The following is an 18,768-nucleotide window of genomic DNA, read 5'->3' as shown; positions in this document are numbered from 1 at the left end:
GAGAAAAGAAGTAGGATTCCTGCCAAGCAGGGAGCCCGATGCAGGGTTAGATCCCAGCACTCTGGGATCATGACCGAAGCTGAAGGCAGACACCTAACGACTAAGTCACCCAGAGCCCCCCAGCCCACCCTTTTTCAAAGAAAAACTAAATATATTTTTAGTCATCATTGAGTACTTAAGTATTCAGTTTTGAGATAATCCACTATTTTGCCTTATTTTCTCTTCATTTTATTTAGAAATGTCTGTAATAAATTTTCATTTGAATTCTGAAAGCACATTACCATTTATATGAAGAAATTGAGTATAAAGTTATACAAGTGGGAGCTCTAAAGCATTTTAAAATATTAACAATTAGTCTATAACCTCAAATGAAACAGGTGGAAATATTTATTAATAGAAGTGAACAAAGTAGTTCTACTTACTTAGTTTATTTCTTTATTTAAACTTAAGTACAGCTTGGTTCTTCTTGTTTACTTTGGTATATTTCATATTGTTTTTCAACAGGCAGGAAAACATGAAGCCATTGTGAAGAATGTACATGACCTGCTGGCAAAGTTGGCTTGGGATTTTTCTCCTGAGCAACTTGATCATCTTTTTGATTGCTTTAAGGTAGTAATTCAAATAGTAAAGTAGTACCATCTTTTCTTAAACAGAATTAATTAATTACTAATTAATTATGTTTACCTAATTTATACTTACTATCAAATTTCACCAAAGAATCTTTCATGAAGAATTGATTGTAGCTTATTCTAGTCAGAATTTAACGTTAGTTTTTATTATAGTTACCATTTACATCACAGAATAATCGCATTTTTCACTCAGGTTATTTCAGTTTGTTTAATTTCTTCTGGTGACTTTTATTTTTGCATACTTTTGCATTTGGAAATGCAGGAGAGTGTTACTTGCTATATAGAGCTAAAAGAATACTATAAAAACTGCAGTGGTTCTCTGGCATACCATACATAAAACATAAAAGTGAGATTCAGAAAGAGCACTCAGAGTCTCTGACATCCTATCTGTATTAATCTACTTGCGTACTTTTTTATATTCAGTCCCTGTAGTTGGCAAAGTTTGTTAGAGAATATGTAGATTAGGAAGACAAAGTCATATGCCATTGTTCATAAATGATTATTTTAGTAACCATAAGCATTAGAATCACAGGATTTCTTGTTGAAAGTAATTTTCATTGCTCTTGGTAACTTTAGTTGGTACAATAAATGAGAAAAACATTTGACATTATCTGTCAAAATGTATGTTTCATGTTCTGTAATACACCTGTTGTATTTCTGAATGTGTACCTGAAAAAATTCGTCATATGTTTATCAGGATACATGTTCAAAAATCTGTAGCAGGGTGCCTGGGTAGGTAATTTGGTAGAGCAGGCAACTACTGATCTCAGTAAACATTGAAATCAATATTGGGAAGTTACTGTGGATAATGTAAAAGTAGGTTTTTGTTTTCTTTTGTTTTGTTTTGAAGATTTTATTTATTTATTTATTTTGCCAGAGATCACAAGTAGGCAGAGAGAGAGGGAGAAGCAGGCTCCCCGCCAACCAGAGAGCCCTCTGTAGGGCTCGATCCCAGGATCCTGGATCTTGACCTGAGCCAAAGGCAGAGGCTTAACCCACTGAGCCACCCAGGCACCCCTGTAAAAGTTAGTTTAAGAGATAACTTTTGAAATGGTGACATATATTTAATAGTCATTGTGACAGAAAGATGTAGTGGTATCAGTTTTTCCTCTGTTTCTAATATTGGCAAGATTCTTTAACTAGAATCATAATAAAAATTCTATAATCGATGCATAGCCCTTTTGTCTTATTATTTACTGAATGTCTGTTACTCAGTTAAAAGCATTATATTTTGAGATGTTTTATGATATAATTTATTTTGACTTGAAAGGTCTTAAAAAAAAGCCTCACTAAAAACATTAAAACGTGAAGTGTAGGTCACTTAACAGTTCTTTGCAGGTTGTAATTAGGTGATCCTGACTTTCTCTAAATATTCATCCTTAGTTATGTTTGCTTATCATATTGCTCAGATGATAAATATCAAATATCTATAAATATTTGAGTCCTTTATAAGTGTTCATCTATCAGACTACTAATTTCCAGTTCTTAACATTTTTTGTCAGAATTGTTAATTTATCGGGCGCCTGAGTGGCTCAATGGGTAAAGTTAATAAATAAAATCTTTTTTAAAAAATTGTTAATTTATCACAATTCCTCATGGTTTGAGATTCTTTCTTATTGTGTTACTGGTTTTCATATTCTTAGTGATTAAGGAGATTGAACTTTTTTTTTACCGGTTTGTTTTGGGTTTTTTTTAAGATTTTATTTATTTATTTGACAGACAGAGATCATAAGTAGGCAGAGAGGCAGGCAGAGAGAGAGGGAGAAGCACGCTTCCCGCTGAGCAAAGAGCCCAGTGCGGGGCTTGATCCCAGGACCCTGGGATCATGACCTCAGCTGAAGGCAGAGGCTTCAACCCACTGAGCGACCCAGGCGCCCCTCTTTTTACCTGTTTTTGAACTGTTTGTCTCCTTTCTAGTGAGAGGTTATTCATATCTTTCACCTGTTTATTTTTCCTATTCCTCTTTTTTTTTTTTTTTTTTTTTTCAATTTGAGAGAGAGAGAGAAAGAATGTGAGGGGGGAGAGATGTAGGAGGAGAGAGAGAATTTTAAGCAAGTACCACACTCAGTGTCAGGTTCAGTCCCACATCGCTGGATCATGACCTGAGGTGACATGAAAGTCAGATACTTAACCAGCTGTAGCTACAGTGGTACTCTGTGTTCCTTTTTAAAATTTATTCCTGAGTATTTTGTACATCTGAATAGCCCTTGCCCATATTGACTACAAATTAATTTCTCATGGTTTTATTAGGACTTGAAATGAGGAATGAAGTATGATCCCAACTGTATGATTGATTGTTGTGTTTTAATCCTCTTTGATTCTGTGATTGTCACCTTTATCTGTTTTGTTCCTATCATATCCATGATTATAATCATTTCGCAAAATCATTGGTAGTTTTTGTATTCCTTTCATCATTTCAGAAGGAATTTTGCAGAGCTAAAACACTTTAGAAGCAAGCACTTAAGTTGTCTTCCCAGAAGTCTCATTTTTATTTCATTTTTCTGTATTTATCATGTTAAATTTTATAATGTCTCCATTACAAGCTATTTATTTTTTTCTCAAGTTACTGGATATTTAGGCAACTAGCAGTTCCTTATGTTCCTTACGTTCTAGTAACTACTGAAGACAAAGGAAAGAATACATGAAACTACCCCTATGTTGTATTAACTGGCCTTAAGGAACACAGTTTTGTTTTTATTTTGAAGGTTCACATGAACTTTAATAATACAGAGAATTGCATATGTTCTTTAGAGTTGTCTTCTGAAAACATCTTCCGGAAGTACAGTATTAATCAAGATATTAATATTCATACTTTAAGTTCTATTTCCATCACCATGTGGATTCTTCATTAATCCTCTTATGGCCACACCAGTTCTGTCTTACCCCTACTTTACCTGTTACCCTTGGCAACTGCTAGCTTGGTGTCTGTTTCTACAGTTTGTCATTTTGAGGTTGTTAAATAAATGGAATCATATAATATATAGCCATATAGCAATATGATAAGCAGACATAACTAAGGACAAATATTTAGAGAACGTCAGGATCACTTGGGAATTTTTTTCACTTAGCATAATTTTCTGCAAGCTCAGTTTGTTTATATATCTGTATTACATGTATATATTCTTGTATTCCTGAGCAGTACTCATGATATAACTTTTAACCACTTATGGTTTATTTAACTGCTTACCATAAATGGACATAATGAGGTTTTTCTCATTTAGAACTTTTACAAATAAAGCTGCTATGGAAATTGGTGTGCAGACTTTATTTTGTAAACATAGTTTATCTGAGATTGCATTTGCTGTGTTTCATAGTAGTTGCATATTTATATTTAGTTTAGTCTGTTGTAGTTTACAGATCTTTAGTTTACTTCTTTACAAAGCCATTTTATAAAGATACTGCTGTCCTATCAATATTAGTGTTCCAGTCCATAAATCTGGAATATCTTTCAGTTTTTTTGGAGCTCTCTTTCCATTTATTTAGATACTGTTTAATTTCAGCACTGTTTTGTTTTGGTTTTTTTAAGATTTTATTTATTTATTAGAGAGAGAGAGCACACAAGCAGGAGAGCAGCAGGCAAAGGAAGAAGGAGAAGCAAATTCCCCCTGGAGCAGGGAGCCCAGTGCAGGTTTTGATCCTAGGACCCTGGGTCTGAGCTGAAGGCAGGTCCTTAACTGACTGAGCCACCCAGATGCCCCTCAGCAGTTCCCCCACCCCTTGGTATTCATTGCATTTTTGTTAAATTTATACTAAAGCAATATGCTGTTTTTTAATGTTCTTGTGAGTAGAAAGGTTTTTTCCATTTTGGTATTATTTTAATCTAATATATAGAAAAACGTATCTAAGATGTATAGAAATACAGTTAAGCTTTTAAAATTTATTTTGTGTCCTGAAAACGTAGGATACCTTTTACTTGGAGGGGAGGGGTGTATTTTAATGGAGATCTTAGATTTTCTACATTTCTATGTACAAGATCATATGATTTACAACTAGAGATAGTTTTACTTCTTCCCACTCTCATTATCCGTTTTTTTTTTTACACCCTTGTTTATTAATAGCCCTAATTAAAACATAAAACAAAGTGTTGAAGGATATGATGAAAGTGGGTATTCTCAATGTTGAGTGCAAAACTTAAAGTGTTTTGTCATTAAGTATGACATACATTGTCAGGTCTTTGTTTTTGCCCTTTATTGGATTTAAGAAATTCCCTTCTATTCCTCATTTTTTTAATGTTTTAGTTTTAAAAGTTTGTTAGATTTTGTCAGTTTGCCTTCTCTACGTCTAGTGAGATATGGGCTTTTTTGTTCTTTGTTGCATTGGCTGATATTTCTGTGTTCAAGTAGTCTTCCATGTCTATAATAAATCCCACTTCTTGCAATGTATAATTCTTTTATATATAATTCTTCCTGGATTTCTTTGTATTTTGTTGAGGATACTTCTGGCTTTTAAGAAGATGCCAGGGGCGCCTGGGTGGCTCAGTGGGTTAAGCCTCTGCCTTCTGATCTGGTCATGATCCCAGGGTCCTGGGATCAAGCCCCGCATCAGGCACTCTGCTCATCAGGATGCCTGCTTCCCTTCCTCTCTCTCTCTGCCTACTTCTCTGCCTACTTGTGATCTCTGTCAAATTAAAAAAAAAAAAAAAATCCTTAAGAATATACCAAATTGTTTTCCAGAATGACTATAATATTTTGTATTTCCATCCACAGTTATGAGTAATCCGTTTTTTTAACATTCTTCTCAGAGTTTGGTGTATTTATTTATTTTTTTTTTTTCTGATAGATGTACATTAAAGTTTCCTTGTGGTTTCACTTTATATTTGGTTAATGGCAGTGATTTTGAACATCTTTCATGTGCTCATTTGCCATAAAACAGTACTTGTTCATGCCTCTTGCCTATTTTCTATTTTCTAAGTGCTTTCTTTTTTAAATTACTGAATTTGCAGAGTTCGTTTGTTTGTGTTTGTTTGTTTGTTTGTTTTTTAAATTTGTCAGAGCACAAGCAGAGGAGGGGTAGAGGGAGAAGCAGGCATCTCCACTGAGCAAGGAGCCAGATGCGGGGCTTGGTCCTAGGACCCTGGGTTCATGACCTGAGCCAAAGGCAGACGTTTAACTAAGCCACCCAGGAGTCCCTACAGAATTCTTAAGTATTCAACATGCTAACTTGTTTCTTAGATACGTGGTATGCATATATTTTCTCCCAGTCTTTAGATTCTTTCATCCTCTTAATAGGGTTTTTGACCAACAAAGTTCTTAATTTTGATGAAGTCTAGTTTTATTTCCTGTATGTGTCACACTTTTTTGGTGTCAAGACTGAGAACTTGTTGCCTATCTGTAAATCCCAAAGAATTTCTCCTATGTTCTGTATTTGAGAAAGTTATAATTTTGCAGTTAATGTATGACCCATATTGAGCTACCTTTGTTTAGATGTAGGATTTAGATTACAGGGTAAGTTTTTAGTTTTTGTTTTTGTTGCTGTGTATGACCAGTGTTGTAGTACCATTTTGTGAAAGGTAGTCTTATATCTTGCCTAAATTAGTTCACTTTTGCCTCTTTGTCAACTGTCAGACACTTACTTTTTAATTGCCCCCAACATGGGGCTTAAACTTAACTACCTTGAAATCAAGAGTTTCACATGCTATACTAACTGAGCCAGTCAGGCTAGTTAAACATACTTATATGAATCTGTTTCTTGGTTCTCTTTCCATTTGTCAGTCACTTGGCCAGTACCACACAGTTCAACACAATGTTGAATAGAAATAGCTAGAGCAGACATCATTGTATTAGGGAGAGAAATGAATCAGTGTTTCACTGTTAAGAATAATGTTAACTGTGTGTTTTTTTACAGCTTCCCTTTATCAGGTTATGAAAGTTCCCCTCCATTCTTACTTTGATTTTTTTTAATGAATGGAGTTGAATTTTGTGAGATGTTTTACTTGACATTGATGTGCATATACCATTTTTACTCTTTACCTGTTAATGTGATAGGTTATATTAGTTATTTTCAACTATTGCATCCTCAGATAAACTGCACTTGATCATGTATTTTTTTTTAACATGTTGACTGAATTTCATTTACTAATACTATGTTCAGGAATTTTACAATGTATTCATGGGGGTATATGATCTGTAGTTTTCTTTCTTTTGTATTTATCAGGGTGTATTTTGCTTCATAACATAAGCTTTGTGTATTTTTCTCCTTTTTTCTGGAAGAAATTAATTATATATTAGTGGTACTTCTAAGTATTAGGTATAATTTTTTAGTGAAACCATCTGGGTTTGGTGATATTTGTTTTGGGGGAGTTTTTAAATCCTGAATTCAGTTTCCTAGTCATTGTATTCTATTCAAGTAGTCTTTTATTTTGGCTGAATTGTAGTAATTTGTGTTTTTTAGTGACGTCGTTTCATATAATTTTTCAAAGTTATGTATGTAAAGTTGTTTTTGTTCTCTATTATCCTTTAATGTCTATAGTGAGATCTCTGTTTTACTTCTTTTCCTAATAAATTTTTTTGCCTCTCTATTTCCCCCCTATAATCATTCACTTTATTTCTTAAAGTCAACATATGAGTGCAGTCATGTGATAACCTTTCTCAGACTTATTTTGCTTAGCATATATACTCTAGCTCCATCCACACTTTTATAAATGGCAAAATTTTCACTCTTTTTATGGCTAAATAATAATCCATATTTGTATATGTTGTCTGGGGGTGGGTTTTGTGGTTATTTTGAAAAGAAGGTATATTCTGCAGATGACGTAGAGTGGTTTTATAATTGTCAGTTAAATCCTGTTCTTTAATTTTTTTGTTGAGTTCAGTTTTTTGCTGGTTTTCTGTCTAGTTCTGTCAGTTTAAAGATGGTTGTTGATGTCTCTCATTATTATGGATTTCCCTATTCCACCTTTGAAATCTGTCAGGTTTTGCTTCACATATTTTATGGCATACACATACTTGATGCATATACATTTGGGATTGCTCTTTTTTTTGGTAGAATGACCTTTACTCAATATATGTTACATACTCTTCTCTGAAATCTATCTTATATGGTATTGCTGTGGCCACTTCTGCTTTCCTTTAATATTTGTATATCTTTTTGCATTTTTTACTTCTACCCTGCCTACTTTATATCTTACAATATTAGTAGCTTCTCTTAAGCTCAGCCTTATAACTAGAATGTCTAAACCATTTATATTGCGGTGCCTGGGTTGCTTGGTCATTGAGCATCTGCCTTTGGCTCAGGTCGTGATACTGGGGTCCTGAGATCAAGCCCACATCGCAGGAGGCCTGCTTCTCCCTCTCTCTCTGCCTCTGCTTCTGTTCTTCTCTCACTATGTCTCTATCTCTGTCAAATAAATAGAGATCTTAAAAAAAAAAAAAAGAAGAATTACCTTCCATCTTGAAGAAAATAAATAAAAAATAAACCATTTATATTTAATGTGACTTTTGATACATTAGGGTTTAAGCTTGCTATTTTATTTATTGTATTGTATTACTCTCTTCTATCTGCCCTAAGGTATATTTTTTAGGTTTCTATTTTTATTTTTCTGTATTGTATTAAAATACATCTTTGTATGGCCTTTTGAGTATCTTTAGTAATTGAAACACATGTCGTCTCATCGTTAACATCTATAAAATCTTCTAAAAAATATAAACAAACAAAAAAAGCTGTTTGTTTTTCTTATAAAACTGATACTCTATACCCATTAGACAGTAAGAACTTATTCCCCTCTGTGAAGCCACTGGCATCTATCATTCTGCTTTCTGTCTATATGATTTTGACTGCTCTGATACGTCATATATAAGTGAAATCATACGGTATTTGCTGTCTTTTAGTGACTTACATATTTCACTAACCATACTGTACTCGAGTCTCATTCATATTGTAACATGCTTCAGAATTTTCTTTCTCTTTAAATGAGTAATATTCCACTGTATAAATGGATAAACATTTGTTTATCCATTTTTTCATTGATTGACAGTTTGGATTGCTTTCACATTTTAACTATTCTGAATAAAAATGCTGCTATGAACATAAGTGTACAGATAATCTGTTTGAGACTGCTTTCAGTTCTTTTGGTTATGTATATACCTACAGCTGGAATTGCTAGATGATGTGATAATTTCAGATGATGTGAAAATTAAATTTTTTGAGGAATTTGTACTGTTTTGCACAGTGAGTGTACCATTTTACTTTTCCACTAACAATGCACACAACTGTAATTTCTTCACATCTTCAATAACACTTGATTTTTTGCATGTCTTTGATAGCCATACTGATAATGGGGTGTGAGGTACTTTTCCATTGTAATTTAATATTTCCCTAATAATCAGTGACTTCGAGCACATTATCATGTGGTAATGGACCTTTTTTTTTTTTTTTTAAGATTTTATTTATTTATTTGACAGACAGAGATCACAAGTAGGCAGAGAGGCAGGCACAGGGAGAGGAGGAAGCAAGCTCCCCATGGAGCAGAGAGCCTGATGTGGGACTCGATCCCAGTACCCTGGGATCATGACCTGAGCAGAAGGCAGAGGCTTAACCCACTGAGCCACCCAGGTGCCCCAGTAATGGACCATTTATATATCTTTTTAGAAAAATGTCCTTTGCCCGTTTTTTAATTGAGTTGTTTGGTTTTTTGTTTGTTTGTTTTTAAGTTTTAGGACTTCTTAATGTGTTTTGTATATGATGTTTTTAATTTCTAATATGGAATTTTAAAGTCCTTAATGATAAAGTCCTTAGTAATAAATGGAGTGTTTTTTCTTGAATTTAGATTATTCTGTCCTATGAATACTGTGAGACTTTTCAAATGAGATGTGGTTAATTAAGTGCTCAGTTAAGCTAAACTAATGGTTTGTGTATATGGCTGTGCTGACTTCAGTATAGTTTATCGAAAGCCATGTAATTAAAACAGTAATGACCTAATATAAATGGATATATAAATCATAACGTTTGTGAGGTTTACATAATTTACATTTTTTCTTTTAGGCAAGTTGGACTAATGCCAGTAAAAAGCAACGCGAAAAGCTACTGGAGCTGATTCGTCGTCTTGCAGAAGATGATAAAGATGGTGTGATGGCACACAAAGTTTTGAACCTGCTTTGGAATCTGGCCCATAGTGATGATGTGCCTGTAGACATCATGGACTTAGCTCTCAGTGCCCACATAAAAATACTAGATTACAGTTGTTCCCAGGTATGGGAGTGGTTCTTTACTTGTTTTTTTCTTACCTTTTCCCCTTCACTATGAGAATGATTTAGTTATAAGATAATTCCATTATTTTGGTTTTTAAACTAATCTTGAAAAATTGGCTTACCTTTGCTTTTTCTGCATTTTTTAATACCATTTACTAAGCACTTTACCTCTCTACAAAAAATTTGTGTAGGTAAAACAAGATTTTATGTAATAGTATTATAGTTCAGTATATGAAGGTAAAGTAGAATCATGAAGTATTAAAGCTGGTAGTGACTTTGGAGGGAAAATCTTCCTCAGAAGTTAATAAAGCTAAGAGAATTTCCTGAATAAAGCTTTCTTTATGTAAGTCACAATACAAGTATTTTCCCTTCTTTTTTTTTTTTAACCTTTTTTTTTTTTTTTTTTAGATTTTATTTGTTTATTTGACAGACAGAGATCACAAATAGGCAGAGAGGCAGGCAGAGAGAGAGAGGAAGGGAAGCAGGCTCCCCGCCAAGCAGAGAGCCTGATGCGGGGCTGGATTCCAGGACCCTGAGATCATGACCTGAGCCGAAGGCAAAGGCTTTAACTCACTGAGGAACCCAGGCGCACCTTTTTTTTTTTTTTTTTTTTTTTTTAAAGATTTATTTATTTATTTATTTGACACACAGAGAGAGATCACAAGTAGGCGAGAGAGGGAGAAACAGGCTCTCCGCTGAGCAGAGAGCCCCATGCAGGACTCAATCCCAGGACCCTGAGATCATGACCTGAGCCGAAGGCAGAGGCCTAACCCACTGAGCCACCCAGGCCCCCTTTTTTCCTGTATTTAACTTCTGCTACTTGTGTTTACTTGTGTTTACTGCTTTCAAGTATGTACTAACATTTTCAGACCTGTTTCTGGATTTTTATAAGTGCTTTACCATATTTCTAATTGGTTGGTTAAAGAATTTTTTAAAAATAGAAAGACTGGACAAAGTTGTTCTTAGTTCTCTGAGAGCTTTACTTTTAGCTGGACTTGAATTTAATCAGTTCTAGCAAGGTCAAGATGATATTAACACATATTGGAAGCCAAGTGTTTGCAGTCTTAAGTTATTTGTTGCACTGATTGCCTTAATCAAAAGAAGTACTGTTGGGGCACCTGGGTTATTCAGATAGTTAAGTGTCTGCCTTCAGCTCAGGTCAGGATCCTAGGATATTGGGATCAAGACCCTCATGCTCAGCAGGGATCCTGCTTCTCCCTCACTCTCTGCCTCTGCTATTCCCCCAGCTTGTATGCTCTCTGCCTCTCAAATAAATTAATAAAATCTTTTTTAAAAAGTACTTATTTATATTTAAATATATATATATATATATATATATATATATATATATATATATACACACACACACATATATATACATATATATACATACACACACACATTTAGAGAACTGGGTGAATTCAGAGAATATTTTTTATTTTGGATACTTAAAAATGAAGCTATTCATAGTCTCTGGGTTAGTTAATTGCAAGTGTCAATGTAAAACTGATTTTTTTTTTTAAATTCTCAGGAAGAGATAAATTAAAATTTATCCTAACCACTGTCTTACAAGTAGATTAAAAACATGGAGATTTGGGGGCGTCTGGGTGGCTCAGTGGGTTAAAACCTCTGCCTTCGGTTCAGGTCATGATCTCAGGGTCCTGGGATCGAGCCCAGCATCTAGCTCTCTGCTCAGCAGGGAGCTGCTTCCCTCTCTCTCTCTCTGCCTGCTGCTCTGCCTACCTGTGAAATCTGTCTGTCAAATAAATAAAATCTTATAAAAACAAAACAAAACAAAACATGGAGATTTTGAAAATCATAGTGACAGGGGCGCCTGCCTGGATGGTTTAGTCGATTGAATTTCCAACTCTAGGTTTCAGCTCAGGTCATGATCTCAGGATCTTGAGATGAAGCACTATGTTAGGCTCTGTGCTCAGCAGCAATCTGCTTCAGATTCTCTTCCTTTGTCTCTCCCTTTGCCCCTTCCCCACACACCCTCTCTCTAAATAAATAAAGTCTTAAAAATCACTTAGTGGAAATGATATATTAGACTTGCAGTTATGCAGTGGGAGTTTCAGATTTATCAAAGGAAAAAAAGACTCCAGTTATTTTATTGGATGACAGTATTTGATTTTTCATTGATTGACTCATTGTACTTGACTACAATAAATGTTTATCTGGCATATCAAATGGTTATGAAGACCTTGAGTTTAAATTATATTTTATTAAATAGAGTAGTGTTATAGGGGCTCAAAGGAACACACTTACTCTAAAAGCTCAAGTGTTGGGGTGCCTGGGTGGCTCAGTGGGCCTTCAGCTAGGGTCATGATCCCAGGGTCCTGGAATCGAGCCCCACATCGGGCTCTCTGCTCAGCGAGGAACCTGCTTCCTCCTCTCTCTCTGCCTGTCTCTCTGCCTACTTGTGATTTCTGACTGTCGAATAAATAAAAAAATCTTAAAAAAAAAAAAAAAAAAAGCTCAAGTGTTACTTCTTCCTTTATTCAGTTGTTGGTATCATTGCCTGGCACAGTGTCCTAAGTTATCACATTAGTAGATAACTAGCTTTTATGGGATTTAATAAAAAGAGTTTTCGTTTTTTCAACTTCAGCTCTCATTTGGTGTATGTTTTTATTTTATTATTATTATTATTATTATGTTATATTAGTCACCATACAGAATATCATTTGGTGGGTTGGTTGGTTTTGTTTTTTTTAAAGATTTTACTAATTTATTTGACAGAGACAGCAAGAAAGCAAATACAAGCAGGGGGAGTGGGAGAGGGAGAAGCAGGCTTCCCATAGCGGGGAGCCCAATACAGGGGCTCTATCCCAGGAACCTGGGATCATGACCTGAGCCGAAGGCAGACGCTTAACAACTGAGCCACCCAGGCGCCCCCATCATTAGGGGTTTGTTTCATTTTGTTTTGATTTGTTTTTTTGGCTTTTGATGTAGTGTTCCATAATTCATTGTTTGCATATAACACCCAGTGCTCCATGCAGTAAGCCCTCCTCAGTAGCCATCACCTGAACCTATCCCTCCACCCTCTCCCTTCTGAAACCCTGTTTGTTTTCCAGAGTCCAGTCTCTTATGGTTCATGATGTAGTTATTTAAAACAAATGAATATGTTATTCTCTTGCCCTGTCAATCCAAAGCACTTTTTTAATGAGTCATGATGCATTTAATATTCATGGATATATATTTTTAAATCCATAAAAATGTTCATAGCATACAGCCCTATAACATTTCCTGGGGAAAAAATTAATTTTTTCCTGGGGAATGATAAAAAAACAGCATGACATTTATAGACTAGACCATTATTCTTTTCTTTTCCCTTTCTCTTTCTCTCTCTCTCTCTCTTTTTTTTTTTTAGATTTTATTTATTTATTTTAGAGGGAGAGAGCACGAACATGGGTGTATGCACGAGCTGGGAGGGGGAAGAGGAAGAGAATCCCAACCAAACTCAGCCTTGAGAGCTGAACTGACACACAGCTCAATTTCGCCACCATGAGATCATGACCTGAACCAAAAGAAATTAGCTTAACCAACTAAGTCACCCAGGGATCCCCTGGAATAGACCATTCTTCTTTGCTGAAATGAAATGAATGAAAAGTGAAAAATCACATAAATAACATGAATACCCTCTTCAGCATATTGTGTAGTCATTAAAATGGCTGTCCATGCGATTTAGTGGAAATACTTAATATAAGAACTGTTTTGTTTCTAAAAGAGATGTGCATGTGCTTGCAAAATGTACTTTAAGTGAGACAATAAAGAAATACACAAAATTGGCTTTTCTTCCATACACATGTACAGAAATAGAATCATTCCAATTAAAAATCTTAGTACTCGTGTGAATTTCTGATTACTAGTGATCTTGATAATAAGAAAGAAGCAAATACACATTTTAGCATATTAGAAATAAACATATTCCTACAACATCCTTGAATGTTCTTAGTTTGCCTTTAGGATGAGTGCCTATATCTGTTTTCTGTAACATTCTTGTATGTTGGGTTTTTTTAAGTTTTATTGTAATAAAAGATGTGTATATTTTTAAATAATATAAAGTTTATGTAAAGTGTGTTTATTGCATAAATTTTCACATGTATTCTCATACTGTTATTTTCTGGATTAAAGGTAAATTTTTAGGTTCCCTGCTCCTATTAAAAAAAATATGCTAACATCATACTCACATGGTAACCATTTGGATTATATGTTTTTGCCAAGTTTTGTAATACCAAAACCTTATAAAACACTGAATAGAAGTGAAATCTTCACAATGAGCATATATTTTAAAATCAGACTTATTAATATGCCTAAACTTGGGACTCATATCTTGGTGCATATATATCTAAATCTGCATTACTCCATTTTTATAGTAGTATATTTACTCCATTTACATTTTGGAGCTTTGGTGATCATTTCAAAATAAGAACATACTTATTCCTAATTTTTATGATCCTTATCTTAAAAGCTTTTCTACTTTATTATTCTCAAAATAATTTGAAGACAGAATTATATTGAATACTGGTCCATATAACATTAACTTTTTGTGTGTGTATTTAAGGATCGAGACACACAGAAGATCCAGTGGATAGATCGCTTTATAGAAGAACTTCGTACAAATGACAAGTGGGTAATTCCTGCACTAAAACAAATAAGGGAAATTTGTAGTTTGTTTGGTGAAGCACCTCAAAACTTGAGGTAAGGCTTTTAATATAGAAAATTTTCTAATTTTTATGTATATAGTATGGTGAAAACAGCGTACCAATTAAAGCAAATGTTAAAATAGCAATTTAATATCAGAATCGAAAGATACTGACTTAAGCTATATGTTCAAAATTGTCTTAGACTTCTAGCTGATAACACCAAACATTATGGCATGGGTTGTATTAATCCCACTCTTGAGTTTGTTTTACCCTTTTTATGGGTTTCAAGATAAGAATTAATTTATGAAAAGATTTTATTTAAAGATAGTTTTTACTATGTTTATTTTATTTAGATTTTTCTTAAAGAGCAAATTTTATGTGTTTGGCCTTGATGCTAAATGGTTATGGAAATAATTTACCTTTTACTTTTTTGTAATCAATTTGGAACTAATGACACAAAAAATAATATGGATAAATCTTAGGAATAGTGCAACAGGGTTTTCAGTGCAGATAGGATTCCTGATAGTGAGCCCTAGTTTTTGTCTAACCTGCGATAATCATAGATTCTCTAATCATTTAGAAACAGTTTTCTTGGGGCGCCCGGGTGGCTCAGTAGGTTAAAGCCTCTGCCTTCAGCTCAGGTCATGATCCCAGGGTTTTGGGATCGAGCCATGCATCAGGCTTTCTGCTCAGCAGGGAGCCTGCTTCCTCCTCTCTCTGCCTCTCTGCCTACTTGTGATCTCTGTCAAATAAATAAATAAAATCTTAAAAAAAAAAAAAAAAGCCGTTTTCTTGTAAGACAGTTGCATGATTGCCAAAATTTTTCACAGTTCTAGGCGGATATAAATGTGTGTGCCAACAGGATTCCTGTTCAAACTGAATTACAGAATGCCTTTTTTTTTCCCCTTATTTTTTTGAGAGAGTGAACAAGTAGGCAGGATGGGGTGGAACTAGTGGGGGTAGACAGAGAGATCATCTGGAACAGGCTCCTCACCCAGACCAGAGCTTGATATAGGGCTTGATCTCATGACCTTGAGATTATGACCTGAGCTAAAGTCAAGAATTAGATGCTTAACCAACTGAGCTGACCAGAAGTCTTTATAGAATCCCACTTTTATGCTTTAATTTTTCAAGTTGGATCTTGGGTTTTTTTTTTTTCTCCAATGCTGGAAAAATTACGTGAAATTAGGAATCTTTGTGGGCATAAATACTGGAGGAAATCGTGAAATAATCTAGATACAATTTTTTTTTTATAAAGGACATACATGTCTTTTATCAGACAGACCCATTTTTTGGTTGCTTATTTATTCATGCAGTATTACATAGTCTTCGAAGGCAGATGATTTAATCATCAGTGGATTAATAATGATGTGAGCATTGGTTGGTTCCATTGAAAATGGCAAAACAAAGGGAACTGGGTATCTTTCTGGTTCTATCCAAGGGCAAAAGTGGTTGCAAATTCAGTGTTACATAATGAACTTTTAAGGGCTAATATACTTGCTCATGCAAATTTGTTCCTGTGCTTTGATATTTATGTAAGATTAATATCATAGTTGAAGTTGGAGAATACTGATTGGTAATTTTCCTGTAAGATGAGAATGTTAAATATGTTTCGAGATCGTGATTATTTAAATTGTTTGATACTTTGGTCTTTAAAGGAAGATATTGACCCAGTTTTTATTAGGAAAGTAAAACATTTTAAATATCTGAATTAGCAGCTGGCATAGTCTCTGTAAATTCTTAGTTACAACAGTGTTCATTGCCTAATTATACTGTTAAGTTCTTCTCGTTTTAGTCAAACTCAGCGAAGTCCCCATGTATTTTATCGTCATGATTTAATCAACCAGCTTCAGCACAATCATGCCTTAGTTACTTTGGTGGCAGAAAACCTTGCAAATTACATGAATAGTATTCGACTGTATGCTAGAGGTATGTGTTGTAAACTAAAATTAACTGTTGGGAATCAGCATAGGTTTCCCTTCTTTGGTTTTTGTTTTATCCTCAGTGTTAATTATGTCAGAAATGAAAATATATGTGTTTTTACGTGGATCAGAAGATGGAAGTGAAATACTCTTATAAATCCACCCAGCATCCCAAAATTTACACCAACTAAACTTTAGGTCAGCTTTTCAAGGCATGTTACTAAATGTTTATCTTTCCACATCTTGGAGCTCTGTCTGTTATTACCACATTAGTTGCTATTCTTTTGGGTATTTCTGAACTTACTTTAAATTTTTGCATTCACTTGCCACACTGCTTTTCAAGAAAACTTGATTAATAATCCCTTTGTTAATTTTGACCAACTTTGTTTTGCAATAATACATTAAAGTTGTTTTTAATAAAAAAATTTAACATGTTCCATTGTTCAAAAAAAATTATTAGCAATTTACAAGAAGAATGACATATGTTCTCTTTGGTTCTAAGATTATGAGATTGTTTAAATATGTTGAAATAAACTTTCCTCTGGTTTCAACAAAAAAAACTTTTTAATATTTGCCATATGAGGACTCTCTTCTTGTTGCTTTAAAGATCAATTCCAACATTATGTGTCCTTATCAAAAGGTTTACTGGAATGTATGTGTGCTGGAATACAAAGCATTCTTCCGATATCTGTACCTCCTCTGTATTACACCAGATTTGTAGACAAACAGACAAAAACCCAGCTGCCTTGTAGGCCCAATTTTGTATATTTAAGTATGGAAAAGAAAAGTTTTCTGCTCTCCAGTTGAAAACCGGATTGAGCATAATGTGTAGCTGAAACCACTACTACTCTGTTAATGTGCTATGTCAGGATGAATAGAATCAAGTTGCATATTAAAAATGTGGATATTTTTGGGGCGCCTGGGTGGCTCAGTGGGTTAAGCCGCTGCCTTCGGCTCAGGTCATGATCTCAGGGTCCTGGGATCGAGCCCCACATCGGCCTCTCTGCTCAGCAAGGAGCCTGCTTCCTCCTCTCTCTCTGCCTGCCTCTCTGCCTGCTTGTGATCTCTGTCAAATAAATAAATAAAATCTTTAAAAAAAAAAAAAGTGGGTATTTTTAATACTCATTATTTGACTGTGGTGATGGGCTCTTTGCTTGTGCTTGTGCTTGTGCCTTAGATGGTTGAGGTGTATATTGTTTGATGGTTTGGTTGAGTAACAGGTGCTTGTAAAAATCCTCACAGAGCAGAGAGCTCTATGTGGGGCTCTGTCCAGGAGTCTGGGACCATGACCCGAACCAAAGGCAGATGCCCAACCACTGAGTGACATAGGCACTGAGTGACATAGGCACCCAAATATAAATTAAAAAGTATTTTTACCTAGTATTACTCATTTTATTGAGCTAGTAACTCTTTGGAGACCTACAGTAGGAAAGTACAAGATGAGACTTGAACATGATAATGTCATAAAGTGTTTATAAAGAAGTATATTGGCATATCAAAAAGATAAAGAAGTTATTGCTCACTGTGTCAATCTGTAATACTTGAATCATCAAAATAATGACACTGTGGGGGTGCCTGGGTGGCTTATTTGTTAAGTATCTGCCTTTGGCTCAGGTCGTGATCCCAGGTCCTGGGATCGGGCCCCACAGTTAGGGTTCCCTGCTCTGCAGGAAGTCTGCTTCTCCCTCCCCAACTCCCCCGTGCTTCTGTTCCTTCTCGCTGTGTCTTTCTCTGTTAAATAAATAAATAAAATCTTTAAAAAATAATGCTGCTATGGATCATAGCCTTTTCGGTATATAGTGCTTGAGGCCATAGCAATATAAAAAAATCCATCCAGCATCCCAAAATTTACACCAACTAAACTTTAGGTCAGCTTTTCAAGGCATGTTACTAAATGCTTATCTTTCCACATCTCGGAGCTCTGTCTGCTATTACCACATTAGTTGCTATTCTTTTGGGTATTTCTGAACTTACTTTAAATTTTTGCATTCACTTGCCACACTGCTTTTCAAGAAAACTTGAAAAATAATCTGCAAAGAAAAAAATATTATTTTTTTATTTTTTATTAACATATAATGTATTACCAGCCCCAGGGAAGAAAATACATTTTAATGTTAGTAAATATAAACTGCAGTATTGACAAATAAATTGTAAAACGTTATATTTTTTGTTAAAAAAAAAGGTTTTTATAAGTCTGAATTGACTTCTTCCTTTTTGAGTAAAACATCTCACATGCACACAAAATAGCATACATAATATTTCTAGAATAAATGTACTTTTTAATTTTTCCTTTGCTTTTTCACTGACTCTGAAGATTTTTCACCTACCATATATGGTGTTAATAAAGGAAATCCAAAGTACTAATTCTTTGTTTTAAAAATAGGAT

The 18,768-nt window shown here is 34.6% G+C and overlaps 1 protein-coding gene across 4 annotated transcripts in view; it reads left to right on the top strand.

Annotated features, from left to right (window-relative positions):
- Positions 1–18,768, top strand: part of LOC125092594 (probable ubiquitin carboxyl-terminal hydrolase FAF-X) — a 168,259-nt gene that overhangs the window by 65,712 nt on the left and 83,779 nt on the right. For 3 of the 4 annotated variants that reach the window (XM_047716957.1, XM_047716956.1, XM_047716958.1), the window contains 4 exons: positions 505–609; positions 9,609–9,815; positions 14,379–14,515; positions 16,241–16,389. In XM_047716957.1, coding sequence (XP_047572913.1) covers positions 505–609; positions 9,609–9,815; positions 14,379–14,515; positions 16,241–16,389 — 598 coding nt within the window. The remainder of the gene's footprint in view (positions 1–504; positions 610–9,608; positions 9,816–14,378; positions 14,516–16,240; positions 16,390–18,768) is intronic. The other variant, XM_047716959.1, reaches the window with a different exon arrangement.

The sequence above is a fragment of the Lutra lutra genome, chromosome Y (genome assembly GCF_902655055.1).
Source record: "Lutra lutra chromosome Y, mLutLut1.2, whole genome shotgun sequence".
In the NCBI taxonomy this organism is placed as follows: domain Eukaryota; kingdom Metazoa; phylum Chordata; class Mammalia; order Carnivora; family Mustelidae; genus Lutra; species Lutra lutra.
Note: the sequence above shows the minus strand (reverse complement) of the source record. Positions and strands in the feature narration are given on the sequence as shown.